Below are 20,667 nucleotides of genomic sequence, written 5' to 3' on the forward strand. Positions count from 1 at the left end.
ATTTAAATTTTTTCATTTTCCGAAAAATTATGACAAAAAAAATACAACTTCAAAAAACTCGCCATGCCTCTTATGAAGTACGTCGGACTGTCTACTCTGCAAAAAGGGGTCATTTGGGGATATCTGTACTATTCTGACATTCTTGGACCTCAAGAAATTAGATTGGCTGTCAGTACTTCAGGATTGATCAATTTTCAGATATATACCATAGTTTGTGAACTCTATAACTTTCCTACAAACTAAATAATACATCCTAATTTGGGTTATTTTCACCAAAGACATGTAGCAGAATACATCTCGGCCTAAATTTATGAAGAACAATTATTTATTTGTAAACTTTTATAACAGAAACAAAGAAAAACCTGTTTTTTTTCAAAATTTTTGGTCTTTTTTTGTTAATTTAGAAAAAAATAAAAACCCCAGCGGTGATTAAATACCACCAAAAAAAAGCTCTAGTTGTGTGAAGAAAATGGTAAAATTTTAGTTTGGGTACAATGTTGTATGACCGCGCAATTGTCATTCAAAGTGTGAGAGCGCTGAAACCTGAAAAATGGCCTGGGCAGGAAGGTGTAAAATTGCCCGGTATTGAAATGGTTAAAGTAAAAGAAAATCCCACATTTCTGGGTTGTCTTCAGAACAGGAATAGAGGGGAAATCTTCCAGTGGGGAAACTAGTGATCCTGGTGACACCTTGAGACTCCTTCACTTTCCACTCACTTCTTGTTTTGGCTATGGGACAGGAAGTAAAGAGAAGGCTCCCCAATTGGAGGTGGCAAAAAACTGACAAGGGTTATAACCCTCCCTTATGATATCTAAAATGAGAAAAAAATGTTGCATTTAGTTCTACTTTAAAACTAAATGCAGGCACTTTTAGTTTTGGATAGAGTGGAGAGGGATTAGAACATTTATTTATTTCGGGTACTTATATAGCGCTGTCAATTTACGCAGCACTTTACATATATATTGTACATTCACATCAATCCCTAACCCTCAAAGGGTGTACAATCTAAGGTCCCTAACTTACATTCATAAATACATGTACTAGGGACAATTTAGACAGGATCCAATTGACTTACCAGCATGTCTTTGGAGTGTGGGAAGTAGCCCACGCAGGCACAGGGATAACATGCAAACTCCAGTCAGGTGGTGCTGTGGTTGGGATTTGAACCAATAATGCTAGTACTACCAGGTGGAAGTGCTATCCATTTAGCCACTGTGCTGCCCACAGTGGCTTAATGTCAGGTTTTTATTACAGTCAGTGTCCCACTTAGAATGTTTCAATCATTCTATTTGTCCTCTTTACCATTATCGCTGAAAGTGAAAGAAAAATCACAAATTTTGGGTTGTCCCCAGAACAGGAATAGAGGGGAAATCTTCCAATGGGGACATCAGGTCTGGTGACCCTTGTGACAACCAGTGATTTCCTCACTTTGGAGAGATTTCTTCTTACTTCCTGTTTGGCTATGTGACAGGAAGTGAGGAGAAATCTCCACAATAGAATTAAATGGCAAAAAAAACCATTAGCAGGGGTTATAACTCTTATTATTATTATACAAGATTTATATAGTGCCAACAGTTTGCTCAGCGCTTTACAAAATGAAGGTAGACATTACAGTTACAATACAATTCGGTACAAGAGGATACAGAGGGCGCTGCTTGTTAGAGCTTACAATCTGTTACTTTATACAAAGTGGAAAAAAATGTTTTGCCTTTAGTTCTACTTTAAATGCATGTACAAATAAAAAACAATATTTTTTTATAGGACTTTTTGCAACTATCATGTTGTAGTGCAGTATGTTAGAAAAACATCCTTCTTGCTGCTTTTTTTATGCACTGCCTTGCAGGTCAGTAGAATAGGACCTTTCAGCACCACGGCACAATGCACGTCAAAGCACACTGAAACGTGTCACTTTGCACACAGAGCAGTATGTACATTTGCTTGGTCCATGGTAGGAATATAATGACAGCTTTTGGGAGGCACAGTAAGCAATCAATACTCACTGTCCTCACACTCTTGTGCTACCCCAACCTACCAGTACAACCTGGAAAAGTACTAGTACTTCTGGGGGGGGGGGGGGGGGGGGATAAATTACACTTTTCTACCTCGCTACAGTTCTGTGTTCAGCACCTATGTGTGACACTATTCATGCTTGAGCACTATCACATGGGAACCAGGAAAGTACGTATAGTCCTATGATAATCAAAACTACGCAGGAATTCAGGCAGTGGGGGTGCTCAGGGCAGGTAAGTACTGACTGTGCTTACACTTACCTCCCTCTTCTAGTGTCTAGTATGGACAAAGTATGGATCATATACACCCCCCATACCTTTGTGCTGACTTATGCTATACACCAGGGGTGGACTGACAACTCATGGGGCCCCCAAGCCATAGGGGATCATGGGGCCCCTGTGTCCTTGCCTAAACTCAAAAAAGCCTATGAAAAAGGTACCAGGGGCATCTCATGGGGCCCCCTACTGACCCCGGGCCCTCGGGTAGTGCCCGAGTTTCCAAATGGTCAGTCCACCCCTGCTATACACTTTTTATTTTGTGGCTGATACGAGGAAGTCTTACTTGTCATTATAATCTAAAAACATACAGATATGTACAATTAAATGTTATAATTAAACTGTGTGCAATTAATAGCATGTATTAAAAAACCTTCTGATCAGATTATTTCCCTATACAGATACCTAATGGCCGAAAGTGATTAAATATATTTAATATACATTTAAGGCTTCCTATAGGAGGGAAGATATTTTCCCAAGGGTGACAGATGGGATCTATAGGGATAATTTACTAAAACTGGTGCACTCAGAATCTGGTGCAGCTGTGCTTCTAACTTCAGCATGTTCAATTAAGTTTTGGTAAAAAAACTAGAAGCTGATTGGTTTCTATACAGAACTGTACCAGGTTCTGTACTCTCCAATTTTAGTAAATCAACCCCAGAGCATTCTTTACCACTCCCCCATCCCCACCCTATAGTAGAAGTATCTCTACAAGGCGGCAGGGATGTGCAAAATCATGTATATATACGTGATTTGCATCTACAGGTAGGGGGCGTGCACACGCGCGTGACTCCCTACCAGTGCCGCTATTGGCTGCTGAACAAGTCAATCACTGGGTCACAGCTAGAGATTCTCGGCCAGGACTCAGTGATCGTCGGCAGAGCTGACAGGAGAGAGACCTGTCTGTATACAACACAAGTCTCTCTCATGTCAGCATAAACATGCTGCTTTGTATTTCTCTGCACAGCAGAGATTTACAAAACAGCATGTCTCCCTAGTAAAACACAACACAGCACATAATGTAAAACAGCACACAGTTACCCCTTTGATCGCCCCAGATGTTAACCCCTTCCTGCCCAGTGTCATTAGTACAGTGTCGGTGCTTTTTATTAGCACTGATCACTTTATTGGTGTCACTGGGGATGTCAGTGGCAGTTAGTCAGTTCCCACCCAGTGTCATGCCCGCTGCAGTCTCGCTAAAATTCCAGTATCTATGCCGCCATTTGTAGATGCCATAACTTTCACACAAACCAATTAATTTACACAAATTGGGATTTTTTTTAGCAAAGACATGTAGCAGAATACATTTTGGCCTAAATTTATGAACTAATTAGATTTTTAAATTTTTTTTACTGGATATATTTTATAGCAAAAAGTAAAAAAAATGCAAAGGTTATCAAATACCACCAAAAGTGGGGCATTTGTGGGAAAAAAATGACAATTTTCATTTATGTACAGCATTGCATGACTGCACAATTGTCAGTTAAAGTAATGCAGTGTTGTGTTGCAAAAAATGGCCTGGTCAGGAAAGGGGGGGGGGGGGGGGGGGGAGTCCTCTGGGGGGCAAGTGGTTAAACAAGTCACTGGAGTAACAGGACTCGCCATAGTACTGGGCTGGTGTTGTCAGTGATACACATGTACAGTAGTACTTTAAGGGCCAGTTCACACTGCAACAATGCTCTCTGGATACATTCCGGATACGTTTTTGCTTACAGTTCACACCACACGCAGTTCTAGGGCAGTTTTGATGCAGTTTGCCATGTTCCAGTATGGTTCTGTGCAGAAAAAATGCAGCATGTTCTACTTTTTTTTCTGCACCAGAAGCTGACTGGAATTGACTGCACTGGTGTGAACTAGGGCCATTGGAATACACGGAAAACACTGTGCATGCATTTTTGATGCAGAAAAAAAGCGCACTGGACTGCATCTAGTGTGAACTAGCCTTAAGGCCAGTTCAGACCACAATTTCTGCATTCTAGATGCATTTCTGCATGTGCCGTTTTGATACATTCTGCCCCCCTCTTATTTTCTTCATCTCAATTAAGGACAAGTGCATTCTGGTGCATTTGTGATGCATTTCAGTGCATTCGGATGTGCTTTTGATGCATTTTCTTGCATTCCAGAAGCGTTCTATGCAGAAAAAAATGCAGTGTTCATTATGTCAATGAAAATATTTTTGTCATAGTTTTTGTCAGCTGCATGTTTTCAGTGATGAAAACTAAATGAAAATAAAATTTAGTTACAATTCAGATGATTAAATACGACTAAAACTAAAATTACATTTTAGTCAAAAGACTACGACTAAAACTAAATTGAAACTTGATGTCAAAATTAAGGCTCCATGTACACGAGCCTACCCTGACCGCTGGCCACGGGAAAACGGTACCGCGGTTTTGCGGTTTCCCACAATCAGTGGTCAAAACGTTCCTATCCTCAACGCGATTCTTCCACATTCAGGAGAGGGAGGTTTAACCTCACCTAAACATGTCAGCTCCTAAACTCTGCTAAAAGCCTATGTGTACATGGACACACAGGCTTTTATGGAGTCACGTTTAGGAGCTTTGGCAAAAAAATTCCAGCAGCTCCTAAACTCGAGTTCAGCAGCTGCTCGTTTACATGAAGCCTTACAGTGGTCAGAAAGCTATTTTCTTGTTTGTTTACTAAACTTGGTTTTATTTATAAAGAGGTTACTTGATACTTAGTCTCATTATTAACAGAGAACTGTTAACGTTTTTATATTCAGGTAATATGTGCAATGGCATTACAGCCAATAGAGTTTAGTTATTTGTCTTTGTTATATTTTAAAGTTGCACTTCTGTTTGTCCAAAAGCAATATTTTTGTTTGTTTATGATACTGGAGATTTTAGATGACTAAAATACAACTAAAACTAAAACAAAATGCTCTACTTTTGTTGACTGCATTGGAACACACTGCACTAGTGTGAACTAATCGATTTCATGTTAAACACCGTCCAAGTGTTTTTGATGCAGAATAAAAATGCACTGGACTGCATCTGATGTGAACCGGCCTTTAACTTTTAAAGTGATTCTAAAGGCTTAAATGTAAAAAAATAAAAACAAAAAAATAACAAACATGTTATACCTACCTGCTTTGTGCAGTGGTTTTGCACAGAGCATCCCGGGTCCTCCTCTTCACGGGTCCCAGCACTCCTGGCCTCTCCCTCTTGTCAGGTGCCCCCACAGCAAGCAGCTTGCTATGGGGGCACCCGAGCATTTGCACTTCTCAGTTGCTGCTCCGGGTGTCCATTCACACACGGATGCCGCGGCTTAGCCTCGCCTCCTCTGTCTCCTCATTGGCTCACTGGCTGTGAATGACATCAGCAACAGCCAATTGCTCCCTCTGCTGTCTCAACCAATGAGGATAGGGAGTCCTGGAATAGCTGAGACTCCACTGCACATCACTGGATCAAGATCAAGATTGCTTATTGTCATCCTAAAAGCATAAAGACTAAGCGCACCTTTCCAATAAAATTCTCCATGCATTCAAATATCCCCAGTAAATCAAAAATCACTGTGCAGCTTTTTAAAAAGAATCTTATTTTCAGTATCATAACTGTAGGCCTGGGTATCCCCTTCCCAATTCTGTTAGAAAAGCTGCCTAGATTCCAGCACGTGCCGTACTTTGGGTGCGCACCCCTGCACTGTAGGATTCAAGAATCTATGCATGTGCAGTGCATTTTCTTCGCCATTGTTGCACAATGTTGTGCTCAGAGTTGGAATACAGGGGCTAATTTACTAAAGGTGGAAGGTGCAAAATCAGGCTCACTTCTGCATAGAAACCAATCAGCTTCCAGGTTTTATTGCTAAAGCGTGATTGAACAAGCTGAGGATAGAAGCTGATTGGCTACCATACAAAGCTGTACCAGATTCTGAGTGCTCCAGTTTTAGTAAATCTACCCCACAGTGTTCATGTATTATTTGTGCAACAACTACAGATATATTCTTCAACCAGTAGATGGCAGTGTTTATAGGTTTGTAGCTCCATCTATGATACTGTAACACTCTATAATACTCTTTTCTCTATAAAAAAAATGTTCCTGTTTCCTGTTAGCAGAGAAGCAGCAAATAAACACTGTGCATTGTCTGTTCTGTGGGGCTATATAGAGAATCTCTAACACTCAGCCATGGCTGTGACAGAGGGAAGAAGAATGCATTACTTGTGCAATTTCTGAACCCAACAGGGGGTTCGTTCCTGTGGCACTGGCGGCATGCCGATTGTAAGCTCCAAGGAGCATGGCCCTCCTAACCCTCTTGTGTTGAACTGTATTGTTGCTGTATTGTCTCCCGTTATATTGTAAAGCGCTGAGCAAACTGTTGGCGCTATATAAATCCTGTATAATAATAATAATGTACAGTGATTCCTGGCACCAAAGCAAGATAGGGAGGGTCACTCACATTAGAAGTTTTTTCTCACAGGCATGGGGAAGGCTGTTCATGGTATGACATTTCAAAGAAATTCCTTTTTTTTTTTTTAATCTGCACAGCGATTTTGCATCTATTGGGGACACTTGAATGCATAATGCATAGGAATTTTTATTTTAAAGGTCAACTTGGACTTTTATTGAAGTATGTTTACTGAGGTTTGTTGCACAAAAGCATTTAGTAATGCCAGTTTCACAAATGTATACCGTGTTGCATCATGTAACAGCCACACTTCTACAGGAAGGAAGGTCAGATGGGGCACTGAGGAGGTTCTGGGATTCTCACTAGATATGGATGATTTACAACAGACCTCTAAGCTAACACTATTATTATTATTATTATACAGGATTTATATAGCACCAACAGTTTGTTCAGCACTTTACAATATAACGGGAGACAATACAGCAACAATACAGTTCAATACAAGAGGGATAGGCGGGCCCTGCTCCTTGGAGCTTACAATCTAAGAGTACCACTTACTAGAACAGGGGTGTCAAACTGGTGGCCCTCCAGCTGTTGCAAAACTACAAGTCCCATTATGCCTCTGCCTTTGGGAGTCGTGCTTGTAACTGTCAATCTTGCAATGCCTCATGGGACTTGTATTTTGGCAACAGCTGGAGGGCCGCCAGTTTGACACCCGTGTACTAGAATCAGACAATTCATAGGGACAGACAAGCCATGCATTGTACAAAATGGCATTACTCTGCAACAAAAAAGCATTTCTGAATTGTCAGTGCTCTGCAAAAAAATCACATTTGCAGTCACACCCAATTCGATTACAGGCTTATGTTTTCATCGGCAAATACTACATGTCTGCCAAAGGTAACAAGCCCTGGCACATCAGCATACGTTTTGGCTGGGTGTCCAATGGTCTACTCTAACTGAAAAGTCAGCTGGGAACCTTGACAAGTAACATTCGTGGAAAAGGTTTTCTGTAAAACTCCACCCAAATCTTTCCTTCATTTTAGATTGAAGAGCTAGATCCTCTGTCAGGTTTTTGTTGCTGTCTGCTTCGTAGTTGGGGAGAAGACTTTTTATCACTTTCTGTCCCAATGGAACCCAGGCCATTGCTGTGAGCTGAAACCACTGTGTAGCAACCGGAGTATATCAATATACTGTCTGCAAACCCACCAACACCTTTCCAGCCCACCTAAATATCTGCACCTCCCCCCTTCCCAGGGCAACCATTTCACACAGAGGATATCAAACTTCCTTTCCAGGTTTAACCGCTTGCCCTCCAGAGGATTTACCCCCCTTCCTGACCAGGCCATTTTTTGCGATTTTTTGCGTTACTTTAACTGACAATTGCGCGGTCATGTAATGCTGTATATAAATTAAATTTACGTCCTTTTTTCCCACAAATAGGACTTTCTTTTGGTGGTATTTGATCACCTGTACGATTTTTCTTTTTTGCGCTATAAACAAAAAAAAGACCGACAATTTTGAAAAAAAAAAATTATATTTTTGACTTTTTGCTATTAAACATGTCCAGTAAAAAAAATCTAAAAAATAAAATTTCAGCCAAAATGTATTCTGCAACACGTCTTTACTAAAAAAAAAATCCCATTACGTGTAAATAATTGGTTTACGTGAAAGTTATAGCTTTTACAAATGGAGGTACATATACTGGAATTTTTTTTTTTTATACTAGTAATGGCGGTGATCAGTGACTTATAACGGGACTGAAGCATGCATTCTGACACTGGGTGGGAACTGACTAACTTTTACTGACATCCCCAGTGACACTTATACAGTGATCAGTGTTAATAAAAAGTACTGACTCTGTAATAATGACACTGGGCAGGAAGGGGTTAACATCTGGGGCAATCAAAGGGTTAACTGTGTGCTGTGTGTGTTTTACTAGGGAAACATGCTGCTGTGTATTTCTGTGCTGTGCAGAGAAATACACAGCAGCATGTTACTGCTGGCAGGAGAGAGTCCTGTGTTGTTCATACACAGGTCTCTCCCCTGTCAGGGATACTCAGCGATCACCGGGTACCGGGTACCGGCAGGGTATCTCCGGCCGGGACCCGGTGATCGACATCTGTAGCCGCCAATGGCAGTGCAGGTAGGGCGCCCCTTCCCAGAAATGCAAAATCACGTATATATACGCAATTTTGCACATCCCTGCTGCGCTGTAGCAGTACTTCTGCTGTAGGGCGGTCAGGAAGCAGTTAATGCTGCAATATTACCTCCTGCTTTGACAAACTATTATTTGGTCCCTCAACAATACTCTACTTTTTACTGTATTGCCTGCAAACACACCAATATCTTTGGTCTTTGCATGTTCAGAGGGAGCAGTTTCAAATAAGTAACACCTCTTGCAGGTTTACATAGTGAAAAAGTGCCTTACATCCTGAAAAACTAATGCATCATCTACAGTTGCCACCCCCAAAGCTGCTTGCAAATGCATCAACACCCTTCCAGCTCATCCAGTTGCTTGCACATTAAAAGTAGCCAACTTCCTTAAAGTGGTTGTAAACCCTCACATACAGTTGTGGCCAAAATTATTCAACCCCCACTGAAATTGAGTGTTTTGGCCAGTTTGACATTGCTTTTGATCATTCAGTCATCTTGCTTACATTTACATTAAAGAGGCACTTGTAGGTCAGACAAATATAACATAACAGTTATAATGAAATAACCACAAATGTCTTTTCTGTGCTCACAGCATTATCAGTTTTATTCAACCCCCAAGTGACATTCAATCTTAGTACTTAGTACAGCATCCTTTTACAGTTATAACAGCTTTTAAACGTGAAGCATAGCTTGACACAAGTGTCTTGCAGCGATCTACGGGTATCTTCGCCCATTCTTCATGGGCAAAGGCCTCCAGTTCAGTCACATTCTTAGGCTTGCGCACTGCAACTGCTTTCTTTAAGTCCCACCAGAGGTTCTCAATCGGATTTAAGTCTGGTGACTGCGATGGCCACTCCAAAATGTTCCAGCCTTTCCTCTGCAACCATGCTCTAGTGGACTTGGAGGTATGCTTGGGATCATTGTCCTGTTGAAAGGTCCAACGTCTCCCAAGCCTCAGGTGTGTGACGGACTGCATCACGTTTCCATCCAATATCTCCTGGTACTGAAGAGAATTCATGGTACCTTGCACACGCTGAAGCTTCCCTGTACCTGCAGAAGCAAAACAGCCCCAAAGCATGATTGACCCTCCACCATGCTTCACAGTAGGCAAGGTGTTCTTTTCATCATAGGCCTTGTTCTTCCTCCTCCAAACATAGCGTTGATCCATGGGCCCAAACAGTTCTAATTTTGTTTCATCAGTCCACAGAACACTATCCCACAACTTTTGTGGTTTGTCCACATGGCTTTTGGCATACTGCAGTCGACTCTTCTTATTCTTTGGAGACAGCAAGGGGGTACGCCTGGGAGTTCTGGCACGGAGGCCTTCATTACGCAGTGTGCGTCTTATTGTCTGGGCTGAAACTTCTGTACCCACATCTGACAAATCTTTTCTCAGTTCCTCAGCAGTCACACGGGGACTTCTCTCCACTCTACGCTTCAGGTAGCGCACAGCAGTCGAAGTCAGCATCTTCTTTCTGCCACGACCAGGTAGCGTTTCAACAGTGCCCTTTGCCTTGAATTTGCGAATGATGCTTCCTAAGGTGTCTCTTGGTATGTTTAACATCTTTGCAATCTTCTTATAGCCATTGCCCTTCCTGTGAAGAGAAATCACCTCTTCTCTTGTCTTCACCATGTTTGTAACCACACCAGTAAATGTCTAGAAGGAGCTGAGTATCACAGTCATTTTAAAGCTGCCTAATTGGTGCTTATTATGCTTGATTGCTGCTCGGTGACATCCACAGGTGTTTTCAATACCTGATGGAAAGCACCTGTATGAACCTCTGTTCTTCAGAGTGGTAGTCTTTAAGGGGTTGAATAATTGTGGCAATGAAGAAACCACATAAGAACCATTTACTACTGTATTACATAAACAATTGATGTCATTTTAGTTGCATTTGGGTAGTTACAACGTCCTTGTAGGATTTGATTCTGAATACAATTCCAAATGTACACTATAGTCCCTAAACCCCTTTACAGCATTGGGGGTTGAATAATTTTGGCCACAACTGTATACCCAGTAACGTGACTTTCCTCAGGTGACACACAGAGATTGAACAAATCCTCCTGCACAAGTTGTACCTGTTTATGTACAGTCATCTCTTCTCTACATCTGTTCAAAGTGCTGAATTTATAAGCTTGTCAGATAGTCCAGAAAAAAAGGGAATGGACAGCTGAAATTACACACTTCAGAGCTGGAGCTCCCTCCCCTGTCATCATTTTTCTCTTGGTGTCAGGAAAACTTAGAAGTGCTTCATGCTGATAGCAGAGGAATAAAGTAACAGGCAGAAATTAAACATTGCACTCTTAAAGTGTTACTAAACCCACAACAGTAAAATCTGTCTGTATATGCAGTAAAGCATGCTTGTTATACTCACTGTGGAACCTAAGGGGTTAATCCTCTACACTGTAAAAAGGCTGTTTGATCCTGTCTCCTCTGATCCTCCCCTTCTACTGTATACTCACTGTGGAACTTAAAGCGGAGCTCCACCCAAAAGGGGAAGTTCTGCTTTAAGGACTGCTACCCATTAAGGATTGGCACCTTTGGGGGGAGTACCCAAATTTGACAGGTACCCGCTCCCACTTCTGGTCAAATTGCCTAGGCGATCGGAAACGGAAGGTGCCCTCCCTCCTTCCCTCCCTCCCTGTAGTCTTTTGAGACACATGACAGGTCCCAGAAGACTACAGGACCATTCATGGAGCTACTCGCGCATGCGCAGTGGGTACCCGGCTGTGAAGCCACAAGCTATCACAGCCGGTTGCCCACACTGAAGATGCCGGCCTCCTGGAATACAGGACGGCCAGTGAAACGGGCTGCAGGGGACACACCACGGGACCGAGGGACAGGTAAGTGGCTGTGTTTTAAAAGTCAGCAGCTACAGTTTTTGTAGCTGCTGGCTTTTAATTTTTTACAGGGTGAGTGGAACTCCACTTTAAGGGGTTAATCCTCCACACTGTGTAAAAAGACTGTTTGATCCTATCTTCTCTGATCCTCCCCTTCTACTGTCCTCCATCTATCTGCTGATAGTACAGAGCTCTAGGAGTCACTCTGCACATGCTCAGTTTGGTGTGAATTGCTAGAGAGTTTTTTTTTCTTTGGGAGGGTGCGTGTGATCAGCACAGGGCCAATCAGTGCTGTCCAAAGGGTCAGAGGTTATGCAGCCTCATAGGACAGTCAGAGAAGAATGAAAACACTAATAGAAGTCACAAGACTGCTATATGCTGTTGAGGAGAAAAGGTATTTAGCAATTTATATTTACTAAAATAATTGCATTTCCATGTTGCGTGTACTGTGGGAGACCAGGTATAGTGAATGCAGGGTCCTGGGTTTAGTAATACAACAAGCACACACAATAGAGGGATTTGCTTTCTTCATATTATATGTCTGAGGTTGACAACCACTTTAAAGGCTACCAAATTGTATTCAAAACCACAAAAATGCATCCAAATCCACTAAATTACCTGCCACCACCCAAATGTCCCAGAATAGCCCCCAATTATCAAACATCACCAAATAAACAAAGCATACAGAAGATACTGTACACAAATAAAAAGTATTGAACTAAATGAATAGGTAATAATAATGTGATAGGTTTCAAATAACAGCAGCTAATGTAAATACACTTTATCCATGGTATAGTTGGTAACATTATGATACAAGAGGAAAGGGGTTAATGGAAAGTTAAAATGCTTTTGGATTATTTTATTTATTTTTTTCAGGTTTTTAAACCTATATTACATCTTTTACTATCATATAGACAGTTTTTATTTTGAAAATAAACAGCTAACACACAGTGCACCCATGGCACTGACGCTAAGAACGCTATATATTATCTAATAGGAGAGCAGAGCACAAGTTATTTTCAAACTCAATATAACAAATAGCCTGAACAGAGCAGGCAAGAAGGAGAGAGGATGGGGTTTTTGTCTGATCTTTCTGTTGTGTGTATCTTGAGCTATTGAGCTCTGTACACAGCAGACTCTTTTAGAAAAGCAGACAAGCTTCTACAGGCCATATCTGCGACTTTAAAGCTCACCAAGAAATTTGGTATTCCCTAGGACCTGGCTGCTCTTGGGGATGATGATACCTGGATAAACTGGAAAGATAATAGTAGGTTTGCAGGCACTATTGCGTAATGTCTGAAAATGCTGCATAGTTTTGATAAGTGGAAGGTGCAATTTAAATGTCATAAATGGTCATGAATCTGGAAATACCCACCTACAGGGATGCACCAAATCCCTATAGTTGGCAATATTCACCTACAGGAATGCATACATGCTCTGTAAGTGACAAAAATCACCAAGAGGGATGCACAGATGGCATATATGTGACAATCCTCACCAATAAGGATGCAGATATGCCCTATAGGTGACAATACTCACTAATGGAGAGGCACAACTGCAATATAGGTGACAATACCCACCTTCAGGGATTCACAGAATCCATATAGGTGGCAATATTGACCTACAGGAATGCACAGATGCTCTACAGATGACAAAAATCACCAACAAGTATTAGCAGATGCCCTATAGGTAACAATGCTTACCTATAGGAATGCAAAGATGCCTATATGTGATAGTACTCACCAATAAGGATGCACAGATGCCCTATAGGTAACAATGCCCATCTACAGGGGTGCACAAAAGCCCTATAGGTGACAATACCCATCTACATGGATGCACAGTTGTCCTATTGGTAACAAAACCCCTTAACAGGGATGCAGAGGTGCCCTATAGGTGACAATACCCATAGGGTTGCACAGATGCCTTATAATACTCGCCAACAGGGGTGCACAGATTACCAACAGGTAACATACTGCCCAATTGTCCTATAGGCAACGGTTCCTTCTTTGAGGGATGCAAAGTTGTACCTTAGGTGACTATATTTACATATAGAAATGCACAGCAGTCCTACCTATAGGTGACAGCATTCACATGTGTTGATGCACAATTGTCTTATAGGTGACAATTCCCACTCAGAGAGATGCACAGATCTCCTATAGGTGACAATACCCATGCAAAGGGATACACAGATGTTGTGTAAGTGACAGTACCCACCTATATGATGTGCACAGTTGTCCTATAGGTGGCCATTCCCACTTATAGGGGTGAACAGATGCTCTATAGGTTACAATTCCCACTTAGAGAGATGCACAGATCTCCTATAGGTGACAATACTCATACAAAGGGATACGCAGATGTCCTGTAAGTGGCAGTACCCATCAACATGGGATGCACAGTTGTCCTATAGGTGACCATTCCCACTTAGAGGTGCGCACAGATGTTCTATAAGTGACAATTCCCATTTAAGAGGGTTGCACAGGTGTTCTATAGGTGACAATTCCCACTTAGAGAGATGCACAGATCTCCTACAGGTGACAATACTCATAAAAAGGGGTGCACAGGTGTTCTATAAGTGACAGTACCCATTTAGAGGGGTGCACAGGTGTTCTATAGGTGACAATTCACACTTAGAGGGCTGCACATGTGTTCTATAGGTGACAGTACCCACTTAGAGGGGTGCCCAGGTGTTCTATAGGTGACCATTCCCACTTAGAGTGGTGCACAGATGTTCTATAGGTGACAATACTCAGACAAAGTGAAGCACATATGTCCTGTAAGTGACAGTACCCACCGATATGGGGTGCACAGGTATTCTATAGGTGACCATTCCCACTTAGAGGGGCGCACATGTGTTCTATGGGTGACAGTACCCCCTCAGAGGGGTGCACAGATGTTCTATGTGTAACAGTACCCACTTAGAGGGGTGCACAGGTGTTCTATAAGTGACAGTACCCACTTAGAGGGGTGCACAGGTGTTCTATAAGTGACAGTACCCACTTAAGAGGGGTGCACATGTGTTCTTTAGGTGACAGTACCCACTTAGAGGGGTGCACAGGTGTTCCACTTAGAGGGGTGCACAGGTGTACTATAGGTGACCATTCCCACTTAGAGGGGTGCACAGGTGTTCTATAGGTGACAGTACCCACTTACAGAGGCGCACATGTGCTCTATAGGTGACAGTACCCACTTAGAGGGGCGCACATGTGTTCTATAGGTGACAGTACCCACTTAGAAGGGCGCACAGGTGCTCTATAGGTGACAGTACCCACTTAGAGGGGTGCACAGGTGTTCTATAGGTGACAGTACCCACTTAGAGGGGCGCACAGGTGCTCTATAGGTGACAGTATCCACTTAGAGGGGTGCACAGGTGTTCTATAGGTGACAGTACCCACTTAGAGGGGTGCACAGGTGTTCTATAGGTGACAGTACCCACTTAGAGGGGCGCACATGTGCTCTATAGGTGACAGTACCCACTTAGAGGGCTGCACATGTGCTCTATAGGTTACAGCACCCACTTAGAGGGGTGCACATCTGTTCTATAGGTGACAGTACCCACTTAGAGGGGCGCACATCTGTTCTATAGGTGACAGTACCCACTTAGAGGGGCGCACATCTGTTCTATAGGTGACAGTACCCACTTAGAGGGGCGCACGGGTGTTCTATAGGTGACAGTACCCACTTAGAGGGGCGCACATGTGCTCTATAGGTGACAGTACCCACTTAGAGGGCTGCACATGTGCTCTATAGGTTACAGCACCCACTTAGAGGGGCGCACATCTGTTCTATAGGTGACAGTACCCACTTAGAGGGGCGCACATCTGTTCTATAGGTGACAGTACCCACTTAGAGGGGCGCACGGGTGTTCTATAGGTGACAGTACCCACTTAGAGGGGCGCACGGGTGTTCTATAGGTGACAGTACCCACGTACAGGAACCCACAGTGGTCGCACAGGTGAGCAGCCTCCCTTATAGGTCGCACAGGTGACAATACTCACAGGTTGGCCAGGCCAGCTTTGCGCACAGCAGAAGAGATGGCTTTGATGGCCGTGCAGAGGGAATTGAGGAGCTGGGTCATCTCCCCCGTGCCTTTGGCTTTGATGCCCTCTTCCATGATGAATCGGGTCATGGTGATGACATTGGTGTCGAAGGGGGCTTGGTCCGTCATGGTGAGGAGAGCGGTGAGTGCACACAGGAGAGGCAGGTAAGTGGATGGCCAGGTCAGCACAGATCCCGGACAGTGACACTCCTATAAGAGGAGACACTCCCACCTCCCGCATCGTACAGTCATTGGAGGGGAAGGTAGGTGGGCGGGGCACTCTGACAGACTCTCAGCCAATCACTGCTCACAACTGGAAAACTTTTCACTTTCTTCTGCTGATTTGTACAGTTCAGCCCAGAGGTGGAAGAGGAAATGTCAGCACAGAGTTGTACTTCCCATCCCCCTCATCTCACTCTGCCCACATGACTAAAGTCCTCTGATGAGGCAACCAGAATGAGTGAAAACAGCTTTCCTCCCTGGACACATGTGGATGTCTGTACAGGGCGTATCCTCTCACCTAGGAGCGGATTACAGGGACACAGCATGTATGATAATACATTCATACCCAGCACACTGTGCCGCCTCTGCAATGGATACAGGGCAAGGGGTTAGTCTAGGGGTGCAGGTGACACCCCATTCCTGGCTCCAGCAGGCTTCCACCATCCATATGACTGCTCACCTCCTACGTACAATGAAGGGTTAATGGCCCTGCACTGTACATGGTGACACCAAGGCTCCTCCCACAGTCAGCTGTTTTGGGTATCAGAGAATAGCAGGGGGACCAAGAGATGGGGTAATACACAATATCCAGGCACCCCTAGGCTAAATGAATGGCAGGGGCCACACTGCAAGGGTAGATTTTGTTCAGATGTAAAGCCCAGCTCTGGGGAAAAAAGTCCTCTCTGGCAGTGAGGCTGCAAGGGTCGACTGCTTATTTAGTCTAGGGCAGTGGCCTCCAAACTACAGACCAAGGGCCAGATGTGACCCTTAGCTTGCCCTTATTCAACAATGAGGCACTATTCCTTTCACTCACATCAATGATGGGATAGTATTCCTCCCACTGACACCAATGATGGGGCACCATTCCTCCCACTGACACCAATGATGAGGCACCATTCTTCCCACTGATATGAATGATGGGACACTATGCCTCCCACTGACACCAATGATGGGGCACCATTCCTCCCACTGACACCAATGATGAGGCACCATTCTTCCCACTGATATGAATGATGGGACACTATGCCTCCCACTGACACCAATGATGGGGCACCATTCCTCCCACTGACACCAATGATGAGGCACCATTCTTCCCACTGATATGAATGATGGGACACTATGCCTCCCACTGACACCAATGATGGGGCACCATTCCTCCCACTGACACCAATGATGGGGCACCATTCCTCCCACTGATATGAATGATGGGACACTATGCCTCCCACTGACACCAATGATGGGGCACCATTCCTCCCACTGACACCAATGATGGAGCACCATTCCTCCCACTGATATGAATGATAGGACACTATTCCTCCCACTGACACCAATGATGGAGCACCATTCCTCCCACTGATATGAATGATAGGACACTATTCCTCCCACTGACACCAATGATGGGGCACTATTCCTCCCACTGACACCAATGATGGGGCACCATTCCTCCCACTGATATGAATGATGGGGAACCATTCCTCCCACTAACACCAATGATGGGGCACCATTCCTCCCACTGATATGAATGATGGGGCACTATTCTTCCCACTGCCACCAACAATGAAGCACTATTACTCTGACGCACATTAATGATGGGACACTATTCCTCTCACTGACACCAATGATGTGGCACTATTCCTCCCACTGACATGAACAATGGGGCACTGATACCAATGATGGGGCACTATTTCTTCCTCTGATACCAATGATGGGGTACTATTCCTCACAATGACACCAATGATGGAGCAGTATTCTTCCCACTGACACCAATGATGCGGCACTATTCCACCCACTAACACCATTGATGGGGCACTATTCCTCCCGCTGACACCAATGATAGGACACTATTCCTACCAGTGACACCAACAATGAGGCACTGCTCCTCTCACTGACACCAATGATGGAACACTATTTCTCTAATACTACTCACTCCCATTGACACCAGGGCATTTCCACTTCCACTGGCCACAGTCCAGCCCCTGTAAAGTCTGAAGGACAGTAAACTGGCCCTTTGTTTAGAAAGTTTGAAGGTCCCTGGTCTAGGGGACGGGAAAGCACATTTATTTACCTGACCTTCCATTCCTCTGCAGAAAAATGCTCCCCTCTGCTGTGGCAGTGGACTGTGCCTTGGCATCCTCACAGCCAGTGCAGGGATATGGGCCTAGCATTACATCAGAGGACAATAGACTGCCATATCATAGGGGAAAAAAGGTTGCATGGACTGACCTAGTAGCTCTGTCCTGCAGATTACATTGGAAGATCACCTCTGTCCCTGTGTAACCGGTGTCACTCCCGTCTGCTTTCTGTGTGACAGCCTTCCACTCTGATTCTGGAGCTCTGTGTATTCCTGAGAAACAGAACCAGACTGTCACAGAGTTTACACAGGGAGGCTCACATTGCACCTGGACCTGGTCCTCCTCTGTATTCATTTATCAATAAAAGCTGCTATTATGTCAAAAATAGAAAAAAAAACTTTTTAAAACATAATTTTAGGCCCCTTTTAACTCATTAGTGAAGCCTATTTTTTTCTTTTTAATTCCCTCATTCTCTCCCCCTAGTATTTTTATTTTGCAGTTTTTTTTATAAACGCTGGTATGTAACCTTTTTAGATTTGTTTCTATTTGTGTTTGTAGTACACCGCAGGGGATTGACAGACCCAGCTGTGCACCTTTCCCTATGAGACTGTGTTTGAGGGGGTGTGCATTCCCTGCACTCAGATCTCAAATTACATTCAGTTTTCTTCTCTGTTCTGTGCAGTTTGTGGTGTCAGTCCCCCACCCGCTGTCTGCTGGAGCTGAGAAAAGGCCTTTGATCAATGTGCTGTTGAAGGCTTTAGAGGAGAGAGGGTCACAGATAAACAGGTACAACGTATGAGGGGAAATTTGCTATATCTCTGTGTATCACCTGAGGCTAGTCACTTCACTGAGTAAGGGTTTACAAAACTTTGGCTATCCCTTTTTATGTTTCTTAATTCCTTTTTCCATTCACTTACCTTTTTTTTACCCTTTTAACTTCATATTGGTTTTTGTAATGCAGAATTAATGAGCTTGTTGGAGGTGTGCACTTTGGCATCTTAACCTTGAGTACCAGGGGATCTTGTCCCAGCACTGGTGGCGACTGCAGCATTCTCACTCCTTATGTCATTCATCTTTTCCTGACATTAATCTTCATGGTGAGCTGAACGGAACACACAATGTCATGAAGCATTCTGTAGGTGCTTTTCTATTCTGCATTCTATAGATGACCATGGGCATGTTCGATATGCAGGGCGTAATCCAATCACTCTCAGGGCATCAGACAACAATTGAGTAAGGTACCTTATGGGTGGTCTAAATTCACTTCATAAGGGGAAGCAATAACTCTCCTGATGACTATTATTATTGTTATTATAATACAGGATTTATATAGCACCAACAGTTTGCTTAGCGCTTTACAATATAACGGGAGACAATACAGCAACAATACAGTTCAATACAAGAGGGATAGGAGGGACCTGCTCCTTGGAGCTTACAATCTAAGAGGGAGGGGCTAGTGGCTCAAAAGGTAATAACTGTGTGGGATGGACTGGTAGGAGGAGTAGAAGATTCCATTATTAACTGAAGGTAGGATAGGATTCCCTGAAGAGAGAGGTTTTCAGAGATCGCCTAAAAGTAAGCAGAGTAGGTGATAGTCTGATAAATTGGGGTAGAGAGTTCCAGAGGACAGGGTAAGCTCTGGAGAAGTCCTGGAGATGAGCATGGGAGGGAGAGACAAGGGAGCTAGAGAGCAGAAGGTCGTGGGAGGAGCGGAGAGTATGGTTTGGGTGATATTTGGAGACAATATCGGTGATGTAATTTGGGGCAGAGTTATACATGGCTTTATATGTTATTGTTAATGTTTTGAATTTTATCCGTTGGGCAATGGGAAGCCAGTGGAGGGATTGGCAGAGAGGGGTGGCAGATACGGAATGGTTAGTAAGGTGGATGAGTCTGGCAGCAGCATTCATAATAGACTGAAGAGGGGATACCCTGTGATGAGGTAGGGCAATGAGGAGGGAGTTACAATAGTCAAGGCGAGATATAACAAGGGAGTAAATAAGTTGCTTAGTGGTTTCTGAGGTTAAGAACGAGCGTATCTTAGAGACTATACTTTTCTAATTGCAGAGAGTTCACTATTATATAGAGATTTAGTGCCCGTTTATACCGGTACGATTTCAGGTGCGATTTTCAATTGAAATTGCACCTGAAATCGCATCTAATAAATGTCAGTGTCTTAACATGTGCAATTTGCTGCAGCTTGATTTCTATAGTAGTTATTATTATACAGGATTTATATAGCGCCAACAGTTTGCTGAGCGCTTTACATTATAGTGGGAGACAATACAGCAACAATACAGTTAAATACAAAAGGGATTTGAGGGCCCTGCTGCTTGGAGCTTACAATCTAGTTCTTGCATTAGTTTTTCTGCAGTTTTGTTGCGATTTCACATATATAGAATATAATGAAAATCGCAATGCAAATTGCAAGAAATTGTTGAAAATCTTTACATGTAGCGCTAAAGTCTTCAGAAATCACACTTGAAATCGAAATCACTCTGAAATTGCACACAAATCATGCAACTGAAGCAGTGTGACCAGGTACTTAACCACCTTCCGCCCGCCATATAGTACAATGACGGGCGCAAGGTGGTTCTCTCGTTCTGAGCGCGACGATCGCCAGTCCGCTGTGTCCGAAGGAAGATGCTGGTTTGGTCATGTTATCAGCTGTGTCCAATCACAGCTGATC

At 43.4% G+C, this 20,667-nt stretch overlaps 1 protein-coding gene across 1 annotated transcript in view; it reads right to left on the reverse strand.

Moving 5' to 3' along the window:
• LOC149436020 (fructose-1,6-bisphosphatase 1-like) overlaps positions 1–15,893 on the reverse strand; it is a 46,409-nt gene extending 30,516 nt beyond the window's left edge. Inside the window, exon 1 of the mRNA XM_089662128.1 lies at positions 15,644–15,893. Within this exon, the coding sequence (XP_089518254.1) occupies positions 15,644–15,813 (170 nt within the window). The 5' untranslated portion in view covers positions 15,814–15,893. The remainder of the gene's footprint in view (positions 1–15,643) is intronic.
• Positions 15,894–20,667: the final 4,774 nt, after the last annotated feature.

The sequence above is a fragment of the Staurois parvus genome, unplaced genomic scaffold (genome assembly GCF_062004578.1).
Source record: "Staurois parvus isolate SC_StPar_1 unplaced genomic scaffold, SC_StPar_1.0 ptg001432l, whole genome shotgun sequence".
Lineage (NCBI taxonomy): Eukaryota > Metazoa > Chordata > Amphibia > Anura > Ranidae > Staurois > Staurois parvus.